Consider the following 15,767-nt stretch of genomic DNA (forward strand, 5'->3'; position numbering starts at 1 on the left):
TAAAGGAGTCTCACAATTCTTTTCCAGACCTATGAATACAGTATTTTATTCTCACATGCAAGCATGGGCTGGATGCTTTTGTTGCTATACCTCTTTCAGGATCACACCATGCAAACAATTTATGTGGTTCAGAGCTATGGCACCCAGGCTATTATTTAAGAAAAATGTAGACAATGGTTCAGGCCAATAAGAAAAGCCCAAGTCTAGTAAGTGAGCACAATGATCCAAAAAATAATACTGTCTGAGCAATGGTTGCTATCCGCCCTCATACATTGTCAACCTGACTCACCAAGAACAGTGTTAAAATGTATCGTGAAGGCAGGACAGGAAACACAATGAATGTGCAGAAGTATTGGGTTGATTCCTATGCTCTCTGAACAATATATCACAATTTAAACAAGATTTAAGTATAATGTGAAGGAGGGAAGTTCTTTGAGCAGCTCAGAGATGGTTCACCAACAGGAAATCATCACTCGAGGCAAGTCAACAGCAGTTGTTTTTAAAGCAGAGTGTCTCCATATGCTCAGAACTCATTCCCCACTCAGGTAAGTAAAACCAGCTGTGCTTCAACCTGCCCCTGTGCTTTCTCCCCTGTGGTGGCTGGAATTCAAAATGGTCCAAACCAGCAGAGACTTCAGGCACATGACATGTACTGAAAGCCTTACTGAACTTGGGCTACTACCTGATAGGACTCCATGGAAAGCCCACACATGTTAAAAGGCGGTTTGGATCAAACATTCAGTGCTTTTGTTTTCAAAACAGTGCAAGGTAATGAGCTTCCCTCCTTTTTTTTTTTTTTAAATAAACATGCAACGGCTTTTGTGACTGAAAGGCTGGTGATAGAGGACCAAAAGCCGGTACACTAAATGGCACCTTTCTGATATTGAATGACACATCCCTCATGCAGTCCCAGAACTGATAATCCCATGGGGAAAAGGAGAAAAAAGCGTGAACATCTTAAGATGCTGAAGACTGGGAAATCCTCGGGGGAAACAAGAAGACACTTGGCTGTTCAGAAGCAAGTATGTTTATATAATCTACCAGCATGGTTTGTGTGACAAACATTTCCTAACAGTCAGGAAATCCTGGAATATGTCAAGCCATGCAAACACAGAATGACTGCTTTACATTAGTACGTGGCACAGAGAACTTTGCAAAGAACTGCAGATCATCGTCTGTGGCGGAAGTCAGCCGCATGATAAGGAATGTCCTTACAAAACCGTGATTGTGTCACGGACCCTGGATTAAGTTTCAAACATGTAGCTGACCCTCTGCTCAGCCTTCCTCCTCTCTCTTAACATAGATCCATAAAATAAATCCATAAAAGGAAAGGAGAGAGAAGTTCTGGAGTGCAGAGGTGATTACGTGTGATCGGCCTGGCATTACCTGGGTTGCTGTATAAAACACCACTTAAGGACTCTAAATAAGGACATTTACTTCCACTTGGCTATGTACTAATCTTTTCCCTCTGCAGGACTCCAGATAAATTATTTTTAAACCCCTTTTTCTCTGAAACTTCAATTTTTTAAATAAAAAGCTTTGACTCAGAAGCCATGTTTTTCAGTCTTTTTGCAAATGTTGAATCTGAATGCCTCAATTCTGAAAATTAGTAATCTCCTTTTTCCCTCTCTAGATTGTTGAACTCATTTAAATTAACCTCCCTGTCCCAAATAGCTTCAGATTTCCAGAAACCTCTCTGGTGATGGTACTGGGACTACTTGACAAACAATCCGACAAATTCAGCCATGTTTAGGAACACTTTCTTACTAATCTAGAGATTGTCAAAAATCCGTGAACAACAGATGCATACAAGCGTAAATGCTGAGATGCACAATGTTGAGCGCTTATCTGTGAATAAATTGAACACTATTAAGACACTGCCAGTCTGAAAATTAAATATGAATGCTTGCATATTTTGCAAAGCTTGAGACACTAACAAATTTAAAAGCCATTGCTCAAAAGCTATTATTTTCAGAATGCTCATTAATCAAATAGTTTGGGAGCTGGACAGCTTATGTCTCTGGCTAAGACCACATTGTAGACACTTCTGCTTGGCAAAGCTTGGCCATATATTTTCCTTTGTACTTGATTTTTGAGCATGCTGCCCAGTTTCCATGTCTAAGTCCAGGTTATGTGTACAAGGTGACAAATTCTGTTTTTTCCCTTGGTCTGTTACATGTGCTTGTGTTGGTTCTTTTTTGTCAGGTTTGCATATATTTTTGCCCACAAGCTCCTGCAAAGTGTGGGAATCACAAAGACCACCACACTTTCCAAGTCCGTTACCTGTCCAGTGCACTAGACAGTGCAGGTTAGGGTCATAAAGATGCTGTACTGTTTCTGTTATTGCAGTAAGGTTCTCTCCAGCAGCTCTTCCCAGCATAAGCAATGAATGAAGCTCTCATTAAAAATGCAGAAATAACCAAGATTGTTTTAAAACAAACAGCAAGTTGTTTTGTACCTATTTAGGTGTCAGCCTGCAATTCTTTAGGAAAGAACACTCCATTATTGACAATACAGCTGTCATGATGCTGACACAATTTTAATGTTCTTTTCAGTTTAGCAGTAAGTTTTGAGCTGCTGTGTGGTTCTTCAGCTCCTCTGAGCTCTGCCTGCTAAGAAATTAGTGCGTGTGGTTCAGCTTTCTTTCCTCCTCTTCACTGTGACCTTTTGCAGCAGTGTTTGAGTCCATATTATCTGCCAACTCTTCACTTCACATCAGACTTTTCGGATATTTCTTCTCATTGTGAAAAAGAAGTGATGGGTTGGAGACACTGCTGTGGAATAACCAGCATGTTCTGCAAGTATCATGTGTTAGAAACTCAAGTTGGGAATATTGCTTTCAGAGGTTTACTTAGATCAAGGAGCAGGGCAATGTGTTTGTCAGGCCATGGGGAAAAAAGATCATATTGCTGAATATTGGATGAAAGATCTCTAGACTGATGAAGAACGTTATAGATGGCATGTCTTGCTTCCTTCACTCCCACAAGATTACTTAAACACTAAGAAACTGCTGTTTTTCTGGTAACAGCTGAAGTGTTTCATTTGGAGCTGAAATGAGGGAAAATAAAGTCAGCATAACATTACGGTGTGCTCTTGAAATGGAAATTCTGCAGAAAACATATATAAAACGATGTTTTTAAAGGGGTTGACCCTCAAGAGATTAATGAAGAGCCTGCAGAGGTTGATGCTGACATTTTTCTGAAGTGCTAATGTAAAATGGGGCATGTATTTTTCCATGGGGAGTAATAGTTGGCATAGCAAACATTTCTTTTCTTGTAGTATGTAGAAGTATGTGAGGATGCTGGAATCTCACTAAATAGACAGGCGGATACTGCCCTTCAACACATCTCCCAGGCTATTGGCAGGAGATCAAGACAGTATGATACCAAGGCACTGGTCTGATCTAACACCACAAATGGACAGCTTTCTCCTGTGTGCTTTGGGTGCACCAAGGAAACATTAGCAAAAAAAATTTGAGTTTATGGCCAGCCTGAAAGCAGCAGCTTTCACTGGTCCTATGTAGCCATTGATCATTAACCAGAGACTTGTTCATTCGTGCTGAATAGTGAGTTACAGGCCTCATTCTTCTACAGTTTGTGACTGAGCATGACATAAATTAGACTTGAGCCACTGGATCCACCTACTTTGCGTGTGCTTTTTATCAGGCTGCTTACCTATGGCTTTTCCTCACTGTGTTATTGCCATGCATACATTGGTCAGCTTTCACTTAGACTTTAAGGAAGCTGTATAGTTTTAGTCACGTGGAGGCTCTCATGGTTACTTAGAAAGCCTTGGCAGTGGGAGCAATTTCTTCCACAGCCCTAGCAACTTCTTGTCTTCTGGAAGAAATAAAAGAGCAGCTGCTGGTGTGCAGAGACCAATGTGCTATGAGCAGGTTAGATCATCTCATTAAGACTGAAGATTTGAAAGCAGGCACCTTATATTAAAATGAAAAGCTGATTTATCCACATGATGGGGTCAGAACTTAGAACTTCTCATTGTGGTTCAACCTAAATTTGAAAATGTGAATTATTACAGTTATGACATTACTGTTCTTTAATAAAACAAAAGATATATATGACTTGTTACACCTTTGACTGGAAGGTTCAAAAGAAACTTTGAATAGCGTGAGATCTGCAGTGTTGCTGTGATGTCTATAGTGTTACCATATTTTTGCAGCAGAAGATAAGAAGTTAAGGGAGACAAGTTGGGAGCACTTTTTTCTACAGACTTTGCCACTTTTAATTATATCAGTTTCTTCACTGTTTCCTATGCATCATGGCTATGTTGCACATCAAACACTAATCATTGTTGGCTCTGAATTAACTTTATGATACCAGTGTCCACTGAATCACTGAAGGATTTTCAGGTTTATTGGTCTTGACTTATTAATGCATCACAATGAGGCTGACTCTTCACTCTCCTAGAGGGTGTATCTTTCAATTTAGAAGTGCAGCCAAAGCCAAGTGCTGACACAGTTTATTTTAAGAAGACAGATACTTGTATGGACTGTGTAGAGTATCGCAGGGATGGTCTGAACAATAGCGCAGATGACTGTTAATTCCTAATCCAGTTCCAGCTGGATGTGCCCATGATAGACACCACGCTGATTATGGTCCCCATCTGTTGCACAGAAGGGCTAGTCCCCCAGCAACACGGTTGTTCTCTTCTTCAAAGTTTTATTACATTGGTAAGCTGATGTCATGTCATTTTGCCTTCGCAATTTTCTGTCACAATTTTCCATAGTGGATATTAAAGATGTTGTTCTGGCTCTCACTTGCATCTTCATTTTGTTTTTTGGGGGGCCTTTTTTTTGCTTACTCACACATGTAATCTACAAGCAAGTAGCCCCATCCCATCTTCCTAAGTTTACCCTTACTTTTCCTGAGCTTCTCAAAATCTGAAGGTCCTGACTCATCCATTTTCTTGTCTGAGAGGTTAGTAACATACAGACTCTTCTGTGCAGCTCATGCTATTGGGCAAGACCCTTCATCCATGCATGGGCTATTAAGTTCAATGCAAGCCTCTGACTTGCTTAAGAGTACTTCTCAGGAAATTATCCAAACACCAGTACTGCCAAAGCAGAAAATCAATTGGTGTTGGTGATTGTAGGAATTTCTGGTTACAAAGTCCTCCTGAAATCACTTTCTGGCAAGACATGTTTTTCAGCTGACATCTGAGATATGCTCTCACAATCAGGTGAAGAGGCTGTTGCTTGGGACTACAAAACTGTTACGTTGCTACTATGCTCATCTGTCCTGAGGCATCAATGCCACCAGCTGATTATTTTGGCTGAGAAAGAAGCAGTCCTGTACTGTGAATTGTGCTTTACTGCCATTGCCAGCAAACCAGGGAAAAGGCTTCATCTGGCACAGTAACATCTTCCTTCAAGCAGTCCTTTGGTAAGTACGGTTCTCTGCAGCTGAAGGAATTGTAAGTTTTCCCCCATGCAATGATGGTCATAGATAGTGGAACAACCAGCACCTGGCACACCACCAGGCTGGTACTTTTGTTTAGGACAATCACAATAGTACATGGCATTGTCAGTGATGGCCAGTACTAGGCCAGAGCAGTCTGGTTGTGATCAACTCACCCAGTCAACACTGCTGTATAGCCACGGGTAGGGAGGCACATAACCATGGCAAAGGGATGAACATTTGAGAAGTAGCTACTGTGGATCACTAATGTGTCTGGTGGTGGAGGCTGCCCAGTATGGTTATTCTCTAAAGCACTCCCCCTTATATAGCAGAGATGGTTGTCAGCTGCTGCAGCTGGAACAGACACAAAGTTCTGTGTGCATTTGCTAGATTAAAATCTGTATCAAAGTTCTGGGAGCTGTCTCTGATTTTGGAAAGCATTAACACTGGTGTTACTTTTCAGGAACAGAGCACTGTGAAACCACTTGTCAGGCACAGTTCACTTTTTTATAGCAGTGCTTTTTAGCTTAGAAGCCAATGTTGTTAAGACAGAGGTTGACTTACCTTAGAGACCCGTTTGCAAGACACTTATCAAATTTGCAGTATATCACTACTGTTATTATGCAGGTCTCAAACCTACAAGCCACGAGGAACACAGTGGTACTTTTTTTTAATCTGCTGATCCATGCTTCATAATGCTGAGTGACACACGATCCTCGGCACAGAACTATTGCCACCTGGCCAGTGTTCACCTCCCTCTCAGCCACAGCTGAGAAACAACCCAGAGCAGGGGACATGGGGATATTGGATGAAGTCTGCATGATCAGAAATACAGTGCTGCTCTTTCCCAGATAGTATCTGAGTTGCAGAATCCCCAGCTAGTTTTTGGTTACTTATTGGTGCAGAACTACTATTCTGCCCACACTACCTCTGCATGTGCAACACAGGATTTGAATTTCTGCCTATTTCTTCTTAGGCCTTTCTCTGTTGGATGCTCCTTCTTTTACTCTGCTGTCTTCACTCCAGCCCTACCAGACTACATATTTATGCTCACAACCGCACCATCACCGTGGATCACTCTCATTTTGTTTTGTTTATAAATACTACTTCTCTCTAGCATTGATACATGTGCTTATATTTATCTTCCTGGTACTGAAGGTGTCCATTGTGACACAGAAATTTGCCACAAAGCAAAACTCTTCTAGGGTCTTTATTTTCAGGAAGATGTTCAATCTCATCATCATATAGCATAGACACTAGGCCACTCACTGAACCACATCTTCCAAAAATGGGTTCTATCAAACCAGGACTCAAAAGCTTCAAAATATGCTTAGCAAGTGTTGTTCAAAAATTCAGTTCTCCTCCTACTAGACTGTTCTCTTACTAGACCAGCATCCATTAACAAAGCTTAGCCAATACCATTAAATATTTTGGGTGCAACACTGCTATTTTAGGTCTAACCTTGAGTTCCAGTTTTAGTGAGGTTATCACTGGATGAGAAAGACAGATGAAAGAAAACAAGCAGTAGGAATTGATCCTCACAACCCTTGCCCTGCACTGAACCATCCTCCCTTGTTTTGTGCCTCACAAACCAAGGAAACTAAAAAAATTTTTTTTTATGCACCTACTTTGTATTCTGGGGGTATTCTTGCTCCAAATCCAAAGGCTGGGAACATTTTGTCACTGGAAAAGAATAAAAAAAAGAAGTGTTTCCACAGAGAAGTGCATTTTGTTACAATAAGCATTTATTCTTCTGTAAGCTTTCATCAAAAATGCAAAGCAGTGCAACAGTACAGAAAAGGCGTTTAGGTCAAGAGTGTTGCATGGCAGACTGAAAGCATATCAGATTAGAGAAGGAGGGGTGTGTGCTGACCGGGTGGAGAGTATGGGACAGTATATGGGAGATTTTTCAGATGAACCCCTAATATTTTTGGGAAGTTAAAATCATTTGGAGAATACTGAGGAATCAAGATATCTTGCACTTCTCCCACAAATGCAGTATCTGGTCTGTATTACCCACTCTTTTGTACTATATGGCTGCAGCATAAGGGTAGTTGTCTTAACAGCCTGTAATAACATTTATTTCATATAAATAGGGATGTGCTCCCCCTGTTCATAAAATGGGTGTAGTGAAGAGATGAGTCTGAAATTAAAAGTGTTTGTAAATTATGGTTCTTACGCTTGTCCAGGTGCTAAAGAGGCTTCCTAAAATATCCAAAAAGGGGCAGCTTCACACCCCCAAACCTGCAGGTTCTGTAAAGCTTTCCACCTGCATCATTAGTAGTCCCACTAAAACATAAGATTATTTTAATTAGGCAGAGGTTGACTCATAACCTAGCAAATGCTGTGGCATGGTCAATTTGCTTTCAAACACTACATTGAGGTTGTTCTTCCCCACTTAGATCTTTAGAGACAAAAATTCCTGGTTCAGAGGACCTGGAAAGTTCAAGGCTGTTAATACCCTTCCAGAAACACAATAATGTCTCACACAGCCCACGTGCTGTCAAGCTGCCTCTTCCCAGATGGCAAAGTGGAAAACAACAAGCTGTAAGGAATGTCTCGTCCCTGAGTCAGCAAAGCACTTGATCACACACTTGAGGTTAACAAATCACCCAAACATATGCTTAACTCTAAACATACCCTGTAGCCCTGGTGAAGTCACTGAACTGTACTCCAGTGCTCTGGTGAACCAAACCCTCATAGGTTTATCCGATTCTGCTTACAGGGTTCCAAGGCCCTTGGAAAAGTTGAGTTCCTACTACCATTATTGGCACTTTCAAAAATTCCCAAGAGAGGCCAGAAGATTCAATTTTCTTTGTGTAGTTCAAGACATTACCACTCCAAGTATCAAGTGAATAATTCGCTTCCCAGACATACTCAAGAAAGATAATAGCACCCATTAAAGTTGCTGCCTGGCATAGGCTGTGGAAGGCACCATGATAATTCTGGTATAAGCTGAAGAAAAATGGAAGGGTTTAAAAGAAAGCAGAAATAAGTGCCCTACCTGAAGTTAGATTTGCCACCATGGGATAGAGAAATAATCACAAGATCATTGGGAAGCAGTGATGACTGTCATCTGATAGCTTAGCTCTCACAATTGTTGTTCTGCTATGAAATTTAGTTGCCACATAAATCTTGGTAGCACAGTTCTGTTTACCGTGTGCTACACTGTGCGACAATGGATCTTGGAAAGGAAGACTAACATCATTTACATGTTAATGAAATACTTTTTCCAAAAGATGTCAGAAACGAAGTAGCTGCTGACATTTGGTGCTAACCACCTGCTGATAGCCTTCTCTTTGATTAAACACTTCTGGAAGCGGGGAAGCCCTTATAAATAGATGCAGAGAATTCAAGCACACACTTAGAAGGCAAGAAATAAAAAGCTATTAGAAAAGAGTCTGAGGGGAGAAAAATATCTTGGTTTACATCAATGATTAAGCATGGTTGGATTAGAAAATCAAACCCTGTGGAGCTGCAAGTTAATTGATTTAGGGCAAGAACAAACAAAGTCTAAAAAGGAATTTTACTTAGGTAGAACATAAGTGTCTAAGTTCAATAAAGCAATCCAAAAAGCTGATGTTGGCAGCAATTACCCAACCTGGGAGATGCCTAAACCCATACAGTGTCTGCATTTGTACTGCAATGTTTCTCAAATGTAAACAAGTGTAGGCACTCTTGTATCTGCAGCTCCATCTTCTGCTCTGCAGCAGTTCAGAGCCAGCACGAAGTGATACCTCCAGTAGCCTGAATTCTCCTCCCGGTGGCCAGACTTCCACATTCCCAGTCACACAGTGGCACAGCCCCCAGTGTTATTCTGCACCCAGAATACCCTACCACCACATTCAGGACACCTGCCTTTATATCTGAATCTCCCATATCTCCTTTTTGAGCAAGCGGTAGTTACTGCTACTATTGCCTTGTGAAAGAGTAAGGCTTGATCATGTACACCCTCAAGATGGGATTCCATGTAGCTGCTTTTTAGAGGGAAGTGCATGAACTCTAGAGAGGATGGGTATCCTGGGGTCTACTCCTGTGCTTAGTACTTTCTCTTGCCTCAGAATAGCTCCACACTCTCCTTAGGAAGCTCCTAATTTTCCAGAATTTAGGTACATACTTCTGGTATTCTGATTCAAGCTGCTGGGACACAGGAATTAACTTTCCAGTGCTCTCAAAGCTTGATCTTTACGGTAAGAACCTTTTGATTATCACTCGTGACATTCCTTGCATACAAAAGATGATCATGTTATTCCCCAACCACACCTCAAAATTTGTTGCTGACAGCTTTCAGAATAAAATAAAATTTTAATGTAAGCAATACTTTTCCTCCTATCACACAAAACAAGGTGTTTAGCTAATATAAAGTTCTCACTTTTTAGTAAGCATGCAGTTTAATGGCTTAGTGATATTTTTACAAAGTAACCCTCTCTAGCCTTCCCATCCACCCTCACTTTGTCATATGAGAAAAAACCCAGAAGCCTAGCCTGCTGCCCTTTTTCTGCTTATCCTGCGCTACTGAGACACAGCAGGGAAAAAAGTGACCCAGAAGGGCAGCCAAAGGTTCTCGTGCTTCCAGGATAATCCCTTATGGTATAGAGGCATGACAGAGCTGCTCTACTAGACCCTGGGCTATAGCAGCAGCTTGCAGCAGAAAGCAGAACAGCTTCCCAGCTTCTGTAAGCTGTGTCAAGGGTTAGGCCATCCAGGGACTGAAACTGCAGTCAGAAAATGAAAAGAAGGTTTCCCCCTGCCTCAAGGGTGAATTGCATGCATCAGAGACTCCAGCCCTGTTTCCTAACCTGGCATTTCAGTAGGAAAGGGATCTGCTCTAATGACTTTTTTCTTCCTTTGTAATTTAAACTCACTCCAGAGAAGAAAAGTGAGAACTAGTTTTCTTTTCCTTTGTGTTGCTTGCTCAGACATTTGAGCTCTATTTGTACCAGAAAATAGGCTTGGGATCCTGGCTGAAGCACTGGGACATGGTCTGTTAGCACCCTCCCTGGCATAGTGCTGGCCCCTGCCAACCAGCAGCCCCCAGAAACTTCCCCAGGATGGTGCTGGGGACAGCTGTGCCTGAGGTGGCTCCCAAATGGCAGTTCAGGCATCACCAGTTTGTGCTGGGAGGAAGAAAGCTGAGACACAAGGACATGGGCAGTGTCATGTCCTTGGCCTAAGGCCACAATAGGATCTTTGACTTGTTTTGTTTAGACCTAGCCAGAGAGGCCTTGGCACATGAAAGGAAACTGCCTGCACTGTCCTGCTGAAGACAGATTGCTAAAGGGACAGGAAAGAAACACAGAAGTGGAAAACCAAGCTTTTTCTGTAAAACCTGAAATTTACAATATCAAGCAAGAAAAAGAGGATTGTGGCTTGGCATGATCTTTACAAAATTACTCCATCACATCTACTTCACATTTTATATTGTTCTTTGTTTTACATAGGTTCCCTTGAAAATGAAAACTTGGCATAATTTTCAAAAAGCTGAAGTACTTGAAGAGAAGATCAAGCAACCAAAAGCACTGGACTTTGACTTTTACCTGGTTATATAAGGGCCATGAGTAGTCAGATAAGCATAGATGTATATGGCTTCTGGTACTTTTTCCAGTCAAACACGCATATATTACTGAAAGATACCAAAAACCAAGCAGATCTAGGTTATACCCTAAAGGTAAAATCAGGGAGAGCATTCAGGTTCAGTGTTCAGTGTTCAGATTGGTAAATGTAAATTAATGCACACAGAAAGGAATTGTCAGGACTCCAAGACTGCATGCAGTCTTCTGAACAGAAATACAACCAGTTAGAGAAAAGTCCCTCGGTAACCTCAGCTGTAACATAATGCATAGCAGAAAATAAATTCTGACAATCTCACAGAGTATCATTTTGGAACAACACTCAGTTTTAGTCAACCGTCCTTCAAGCTATCTAGTGGACACAGAGGAAGCGCAATCACAAATCAATACATTAATAGGGGCAGAGACGAGAGGGATTTCAGTGAGCTGTGCTGCACAGACAGGAAAAGAGATGAATAGAAGAAATAGTAAATTTTTGTAAATTGTGATACAGATAATGATACCTTTACTGGAGGGTAAGAAATATGTTTAAAATAAAGATGTGGAGGCAAAATAAAGAACATTTCAAAATCTTGTCTCATTAACCACTGGTGCCCCCTGACATGTGGTATCATCGAGACCTGGTGTTCAGCTTTATTCTGAGAAGGATTTGCTATTCCTAGGAGGAGAATTCAGATAAAACTCTTCCACTGGGTGAAATTAATTACTCAGCCATTAGAGAGTCATTTGCAACATCCTCTGAAGCTGCTGGCATAGACAATGCTGGAGACAGAGCTAGATATTCACCAGTGTGGCAATACTTGTATTCAGAAAGGAAAACAAGAGCTGCCAGGACTATGATGTCTGAAATTAGTTCCTTTTTAAAATCTAAATTGGGAATCTAAGTTCTTAATTGTATGGAGTAAATGTAGGGGGGAAAAAGACCTGAGTCATTCTATATCCCATTTATTCATTCTGAAAGATGAACTTCTAGCTAGCCACTCACACAGGTTGTTTGGGACTTATTTTACTGGGGCTCGTGAAAGCCCTTTTGTATGTAGCTACAGATGTACCTACCTGTAAGCTCCTGAACTCAATGCAGCAATTTGTATGGACGCCACTGAACTGACCTTGGAAAGCATAAGCATGAAAACCTGCTTCCTTTATGCTGGAACAACACAGAAGCAGTAGTGGTACTAATGATGCAGTGAGCGGGGGGAAAAGAAAGAAACATGGGACCGGGGGGCAGGGAGAGGGAAGAAACACTAAGAACCCATATTTGGTTTCACATGACCAAGAATCTTAAATTTACAGCTCTTTGAAATTATTGCAAGGAATATGACTGACTAGGATCCCTGGATATTAAGATGTCACTTGTAATTTTGGTTTTGGGTCAGATCAGAATTAGCAGGGAGTTACTTTTAAAGTACTATGCTGGATGCAGCAAAATCAATTACTGTGCCTTTCATTTTCAATTCCAATCTTATAAGAATAAACTGTGAATCTGCTCTGCTCTACATACTTTTCCTGTAATAAAATCAGGTATCTTTCCTCTGTTGGAACAAAGTTTCAAACTGCAAAAATAAAAAGGGGGTGTCTGTTACACATGTAATTGAAAAAAGTGAATGTGAAGAGGGGGAGAAGGAAGGGGATGGGGCAAGGGGAGAGGAAGAGGGAAAGGAGAGAGGGGAAGGGAAAGGAAAAGAAAAAGGAGAGAACAGTAAATGCCACCAACAAAATAGAGTCATCTCTAAACTCAATTAAAATTGTAATCTTTCATGTTCAAGGAGTGAACTAGAAGAATATGAGCTGAACTGTTTCTTTTCTAAAGCATATGAATGAATCATGTTCCTGAGTATATTATTTAGGACTTATCTGAGAAGGGCTTGATGCCAGTAAATTCTGAGTCATAACAGCTTACAGGGATTAACAGCAGTTCCAAAGAAAATACAGAAATAATCTGAAATATTTAAACATTTTCAGTTCCTGCTTTGCAAGCACAGCTAGGTAAATAAAGGACATGATCTGTGTGATGGAATAGGGCTAAATAAAACCATTATGTGGAAAGGACTAGAGCCCATCCACTTCACCCCTTGCAGTCTTGCGCAGCCACCTTTGCTCCTCCAGGATGGGCCAGGGGTAGAGCCGGGCTGTGGTCCAGCTCTCCACCTGCCCCAGTCAGAAAGAGTCAGAAAGACTGCAAGAGTTCAGCAGCAGCAGTGTTTTCTCCCCCTAATCTGTACTCTTCTCTGGGGAACCACTACGCTGTCACCACATATTCACTGTGCGGTTGTGCCTGGTTCGATACAACCACATCTCTGGTTTTGGCCAAGTTACCGCGTGTTTAATCAAACCTGCACTGTACGTAACAAGGTTTGGCATCCAGTCCACAAAGCACAGTGATTTTTAATGGAGCAGCAGGAATGAACTGATTATCATACATCTTGGTTACAAAAGAGAGGTGGGAGCATGCAAATCAATGGTAAATCACTGCAACAGCTACATTTTTTGGTCTGTTGCAGAGATGCTACACAATTATGCAAAATCCTGATATTAAGATTCATTCACTATCTTTAATTACAGCTTTTAGTCACCTTTGGGGAGCTGGATTCTGCTGAATACTGAGAAACAGATATTGTCATGTAATTGGGTTTCAAGAATATGAGGGAATGCCGGTCTCACCTGCGGGGGAAATAATTAATGAAGCAGGGGAATATAAATTCCCTGAAGCTAAGCACTGAAAAGCATCAACTCATGAAATAACTATCAAAGCCAAATCCAGGTACAATGGATTTAAACTTCCCCTTGTTAACATTAAAAGAATTGCAAAAGGAGCTCTACAGGGTAAAAATATCAAGTGAACTTGGAGATTCCTAGACTGGGGAAAGGTAAATACCCACAGAAAAAAAAAGTCATCGGAGCTTGGGGGAGGAGTAGGTTAAGCAAAATGAAATGGCAGTGAGATATATCACTTGCTAGAAGGCTAGCCTAATAAAATGGCATACTCAGGAAGGTGAGGCAAGATGTCAAGCTTCCCTGCAAGATGACAAATAAATTGCAATGACCTGATTTATGCCAACATGAATGACCCAATTCAGTAAAATGTATCTCAAAAAAGAAATGGGACTTTAAAGCTGGGAATAAACTAGGGAAGGGAATGCTGCCAGAGGCTACAGCAAGTTATATTTAATTTCTCAGCCAGGCAGTTTCCAGAAAGTCCTATGTGTTTTAAGGGGTTTCATATATGTCCCTGTACCTTCCAAAATGTTAACTCTATAGTGAATTGGCATATCTGTGGGATCATATATGTAAAACTGTACCATCACTGAAAAGGTCATTCTCACACAGTCTGTAATCTCAGATGTTTAAAACCTGATATGACTTGAAGATGACACTGCAGGCAGCAGGCTGAATTCCATCATGCAAGGTGCAGATCGTGAAGAACCTCAAAGCGAACAGTGGCGGGGCCCTGCCCTCTTGAAACACAAGTGTGGTTTTCAAGTTTCAGGGTGTACTGCACAAAGCAACCTCAAGAACAAAAGCTTTGCTACGTATGCACATAATTTTGTCTGTTTTTTACAAATTACAGTGGAAAGGGTTGGTCAGAGACCTTCCTTTGCGATAATTTTCTATCAGAAAATATCTATCTCTATGGGATAGATAAGAAGAGGGGGGATACAGGCAAGAGAGGAATACAGGACTGCATTGGCATATGTATGCAGGGACATGTTGGGAGAGGAATATCTCATCAAATGCTCTCAAGATACAAATGAGGTTTCTAGGATGAGCAGGATAAAACCGTTACAGAGATTATGTTGTGATTTAATGTGACCAAATGAGCTGTTGATGTAATTTTACCAAAATCAAAATGACATTAAGTCAAAATGAAGAACACTATGAAAACAAGTTAGAGTAAAATTGTAAGTGAAACATACTGATGACTAGACATTCAGCTAGGCATCACTGAATATGCAGGAGGAAATGGGATACTACCTTCCATTCATCTGCTGATTTGGAATCTCTGATCAACGTTAATTTCACTATAATTCGGAGGGGATAGTAACATAGTAAATGGAACCTAATTCTCGAGAATTGCCTAGCTTTAACTGAGAGCAATTTGACCTACAAACATCCTGTTAAGGTCAACTCAGGCAAAAGGTGTCCACTTTCTGTAAAGGAGGAAACTTGCATGAGAAGGTTTAGAACATGATGTTTATTTATGGATGGACAGGTTTCCACATGGGAATAATCTGCTTCCCAGCTATATGCTAATATAATGGAGTGGATGACTAGGATAGTTACATCCTTAACAATACAGGGAGGAAAGTCATGCTTCTGAAACTGTGGAAGTGGTTGCATTGAATAAAGATGTATCAGATCAGTATCAGGTGACATCAGTGAAAATAGCAAGATAAATTGCTACCTCCTTTATTTATGCTTATGTACTTATTAATACTTATTTATTTACACATATGTCTAGTCTCTACAGCAGTAGGTGGTATGCAATTTCACATACAGTTTGTAGGGTTTTATACTTCAAATCATTTTCCTCAGAAGGAAATGCTGACAGAGAAATCCCAATGCTACCAGTCTGCACAGTCCTGAAGAAGTGTCAACTACTGCACAGAACAAAGACCTTCCTCAGAGGAGATTTCAAGATGAATTGAAAAATAGTAAAGACTGCCGAGAAAAGCCCTGTAGAAGGTTCAGATTTTGATATATCTACCAGCTGACAGAATGCAGCAGAAGTCTCTGAAAAGCACGGGGAGGAAGCAGTTGTTTTGCTAAGAAACTTGGAAGG

The 15,767-nt window shown here is 40.9% G+C and overlaps 1 protein-coding gene across 2 annotated transcripts in view; it reads right to left on the reverse strand.

Annotated features, from left to right (window-relative positions):
- CPNE4 (copine 4) overlaps positions 1–15,767 on the reverse strand; it is a 236,999-nt gene that overhangs the window by 16,424 nt on the left and 204,808 nt on the right. For both annotated transcript variants that reach the window (XM_075083384.1, XM_075083383.1), the window contains exon 12: positions 7,046–7,100. In XM_075083384.1, coding sequence (XP_074939485.1) covers positions 7,046–7,100 — 55 coding nt within the window. The remainder of the gene's footprint in view (positions 1–7,045; positions 7,101–15,767) is intronic.

The sequence above is a fragment of the Phalacrocorax aristotelis genome, chromosome 2 (genome assembly GCF_949628215.1).
Source record: "Phalacrocorax aristotelis chromosome 2, bGulAri2.1, whole genome shotgun sequence".
NCBI classification, from domain to species: Eukaryota; Metazoa; Chordata; class Aves; order Suliformes; family Phalacrocoracidae; genus Phalacrocorax; species Phalacrocorax aristotelis.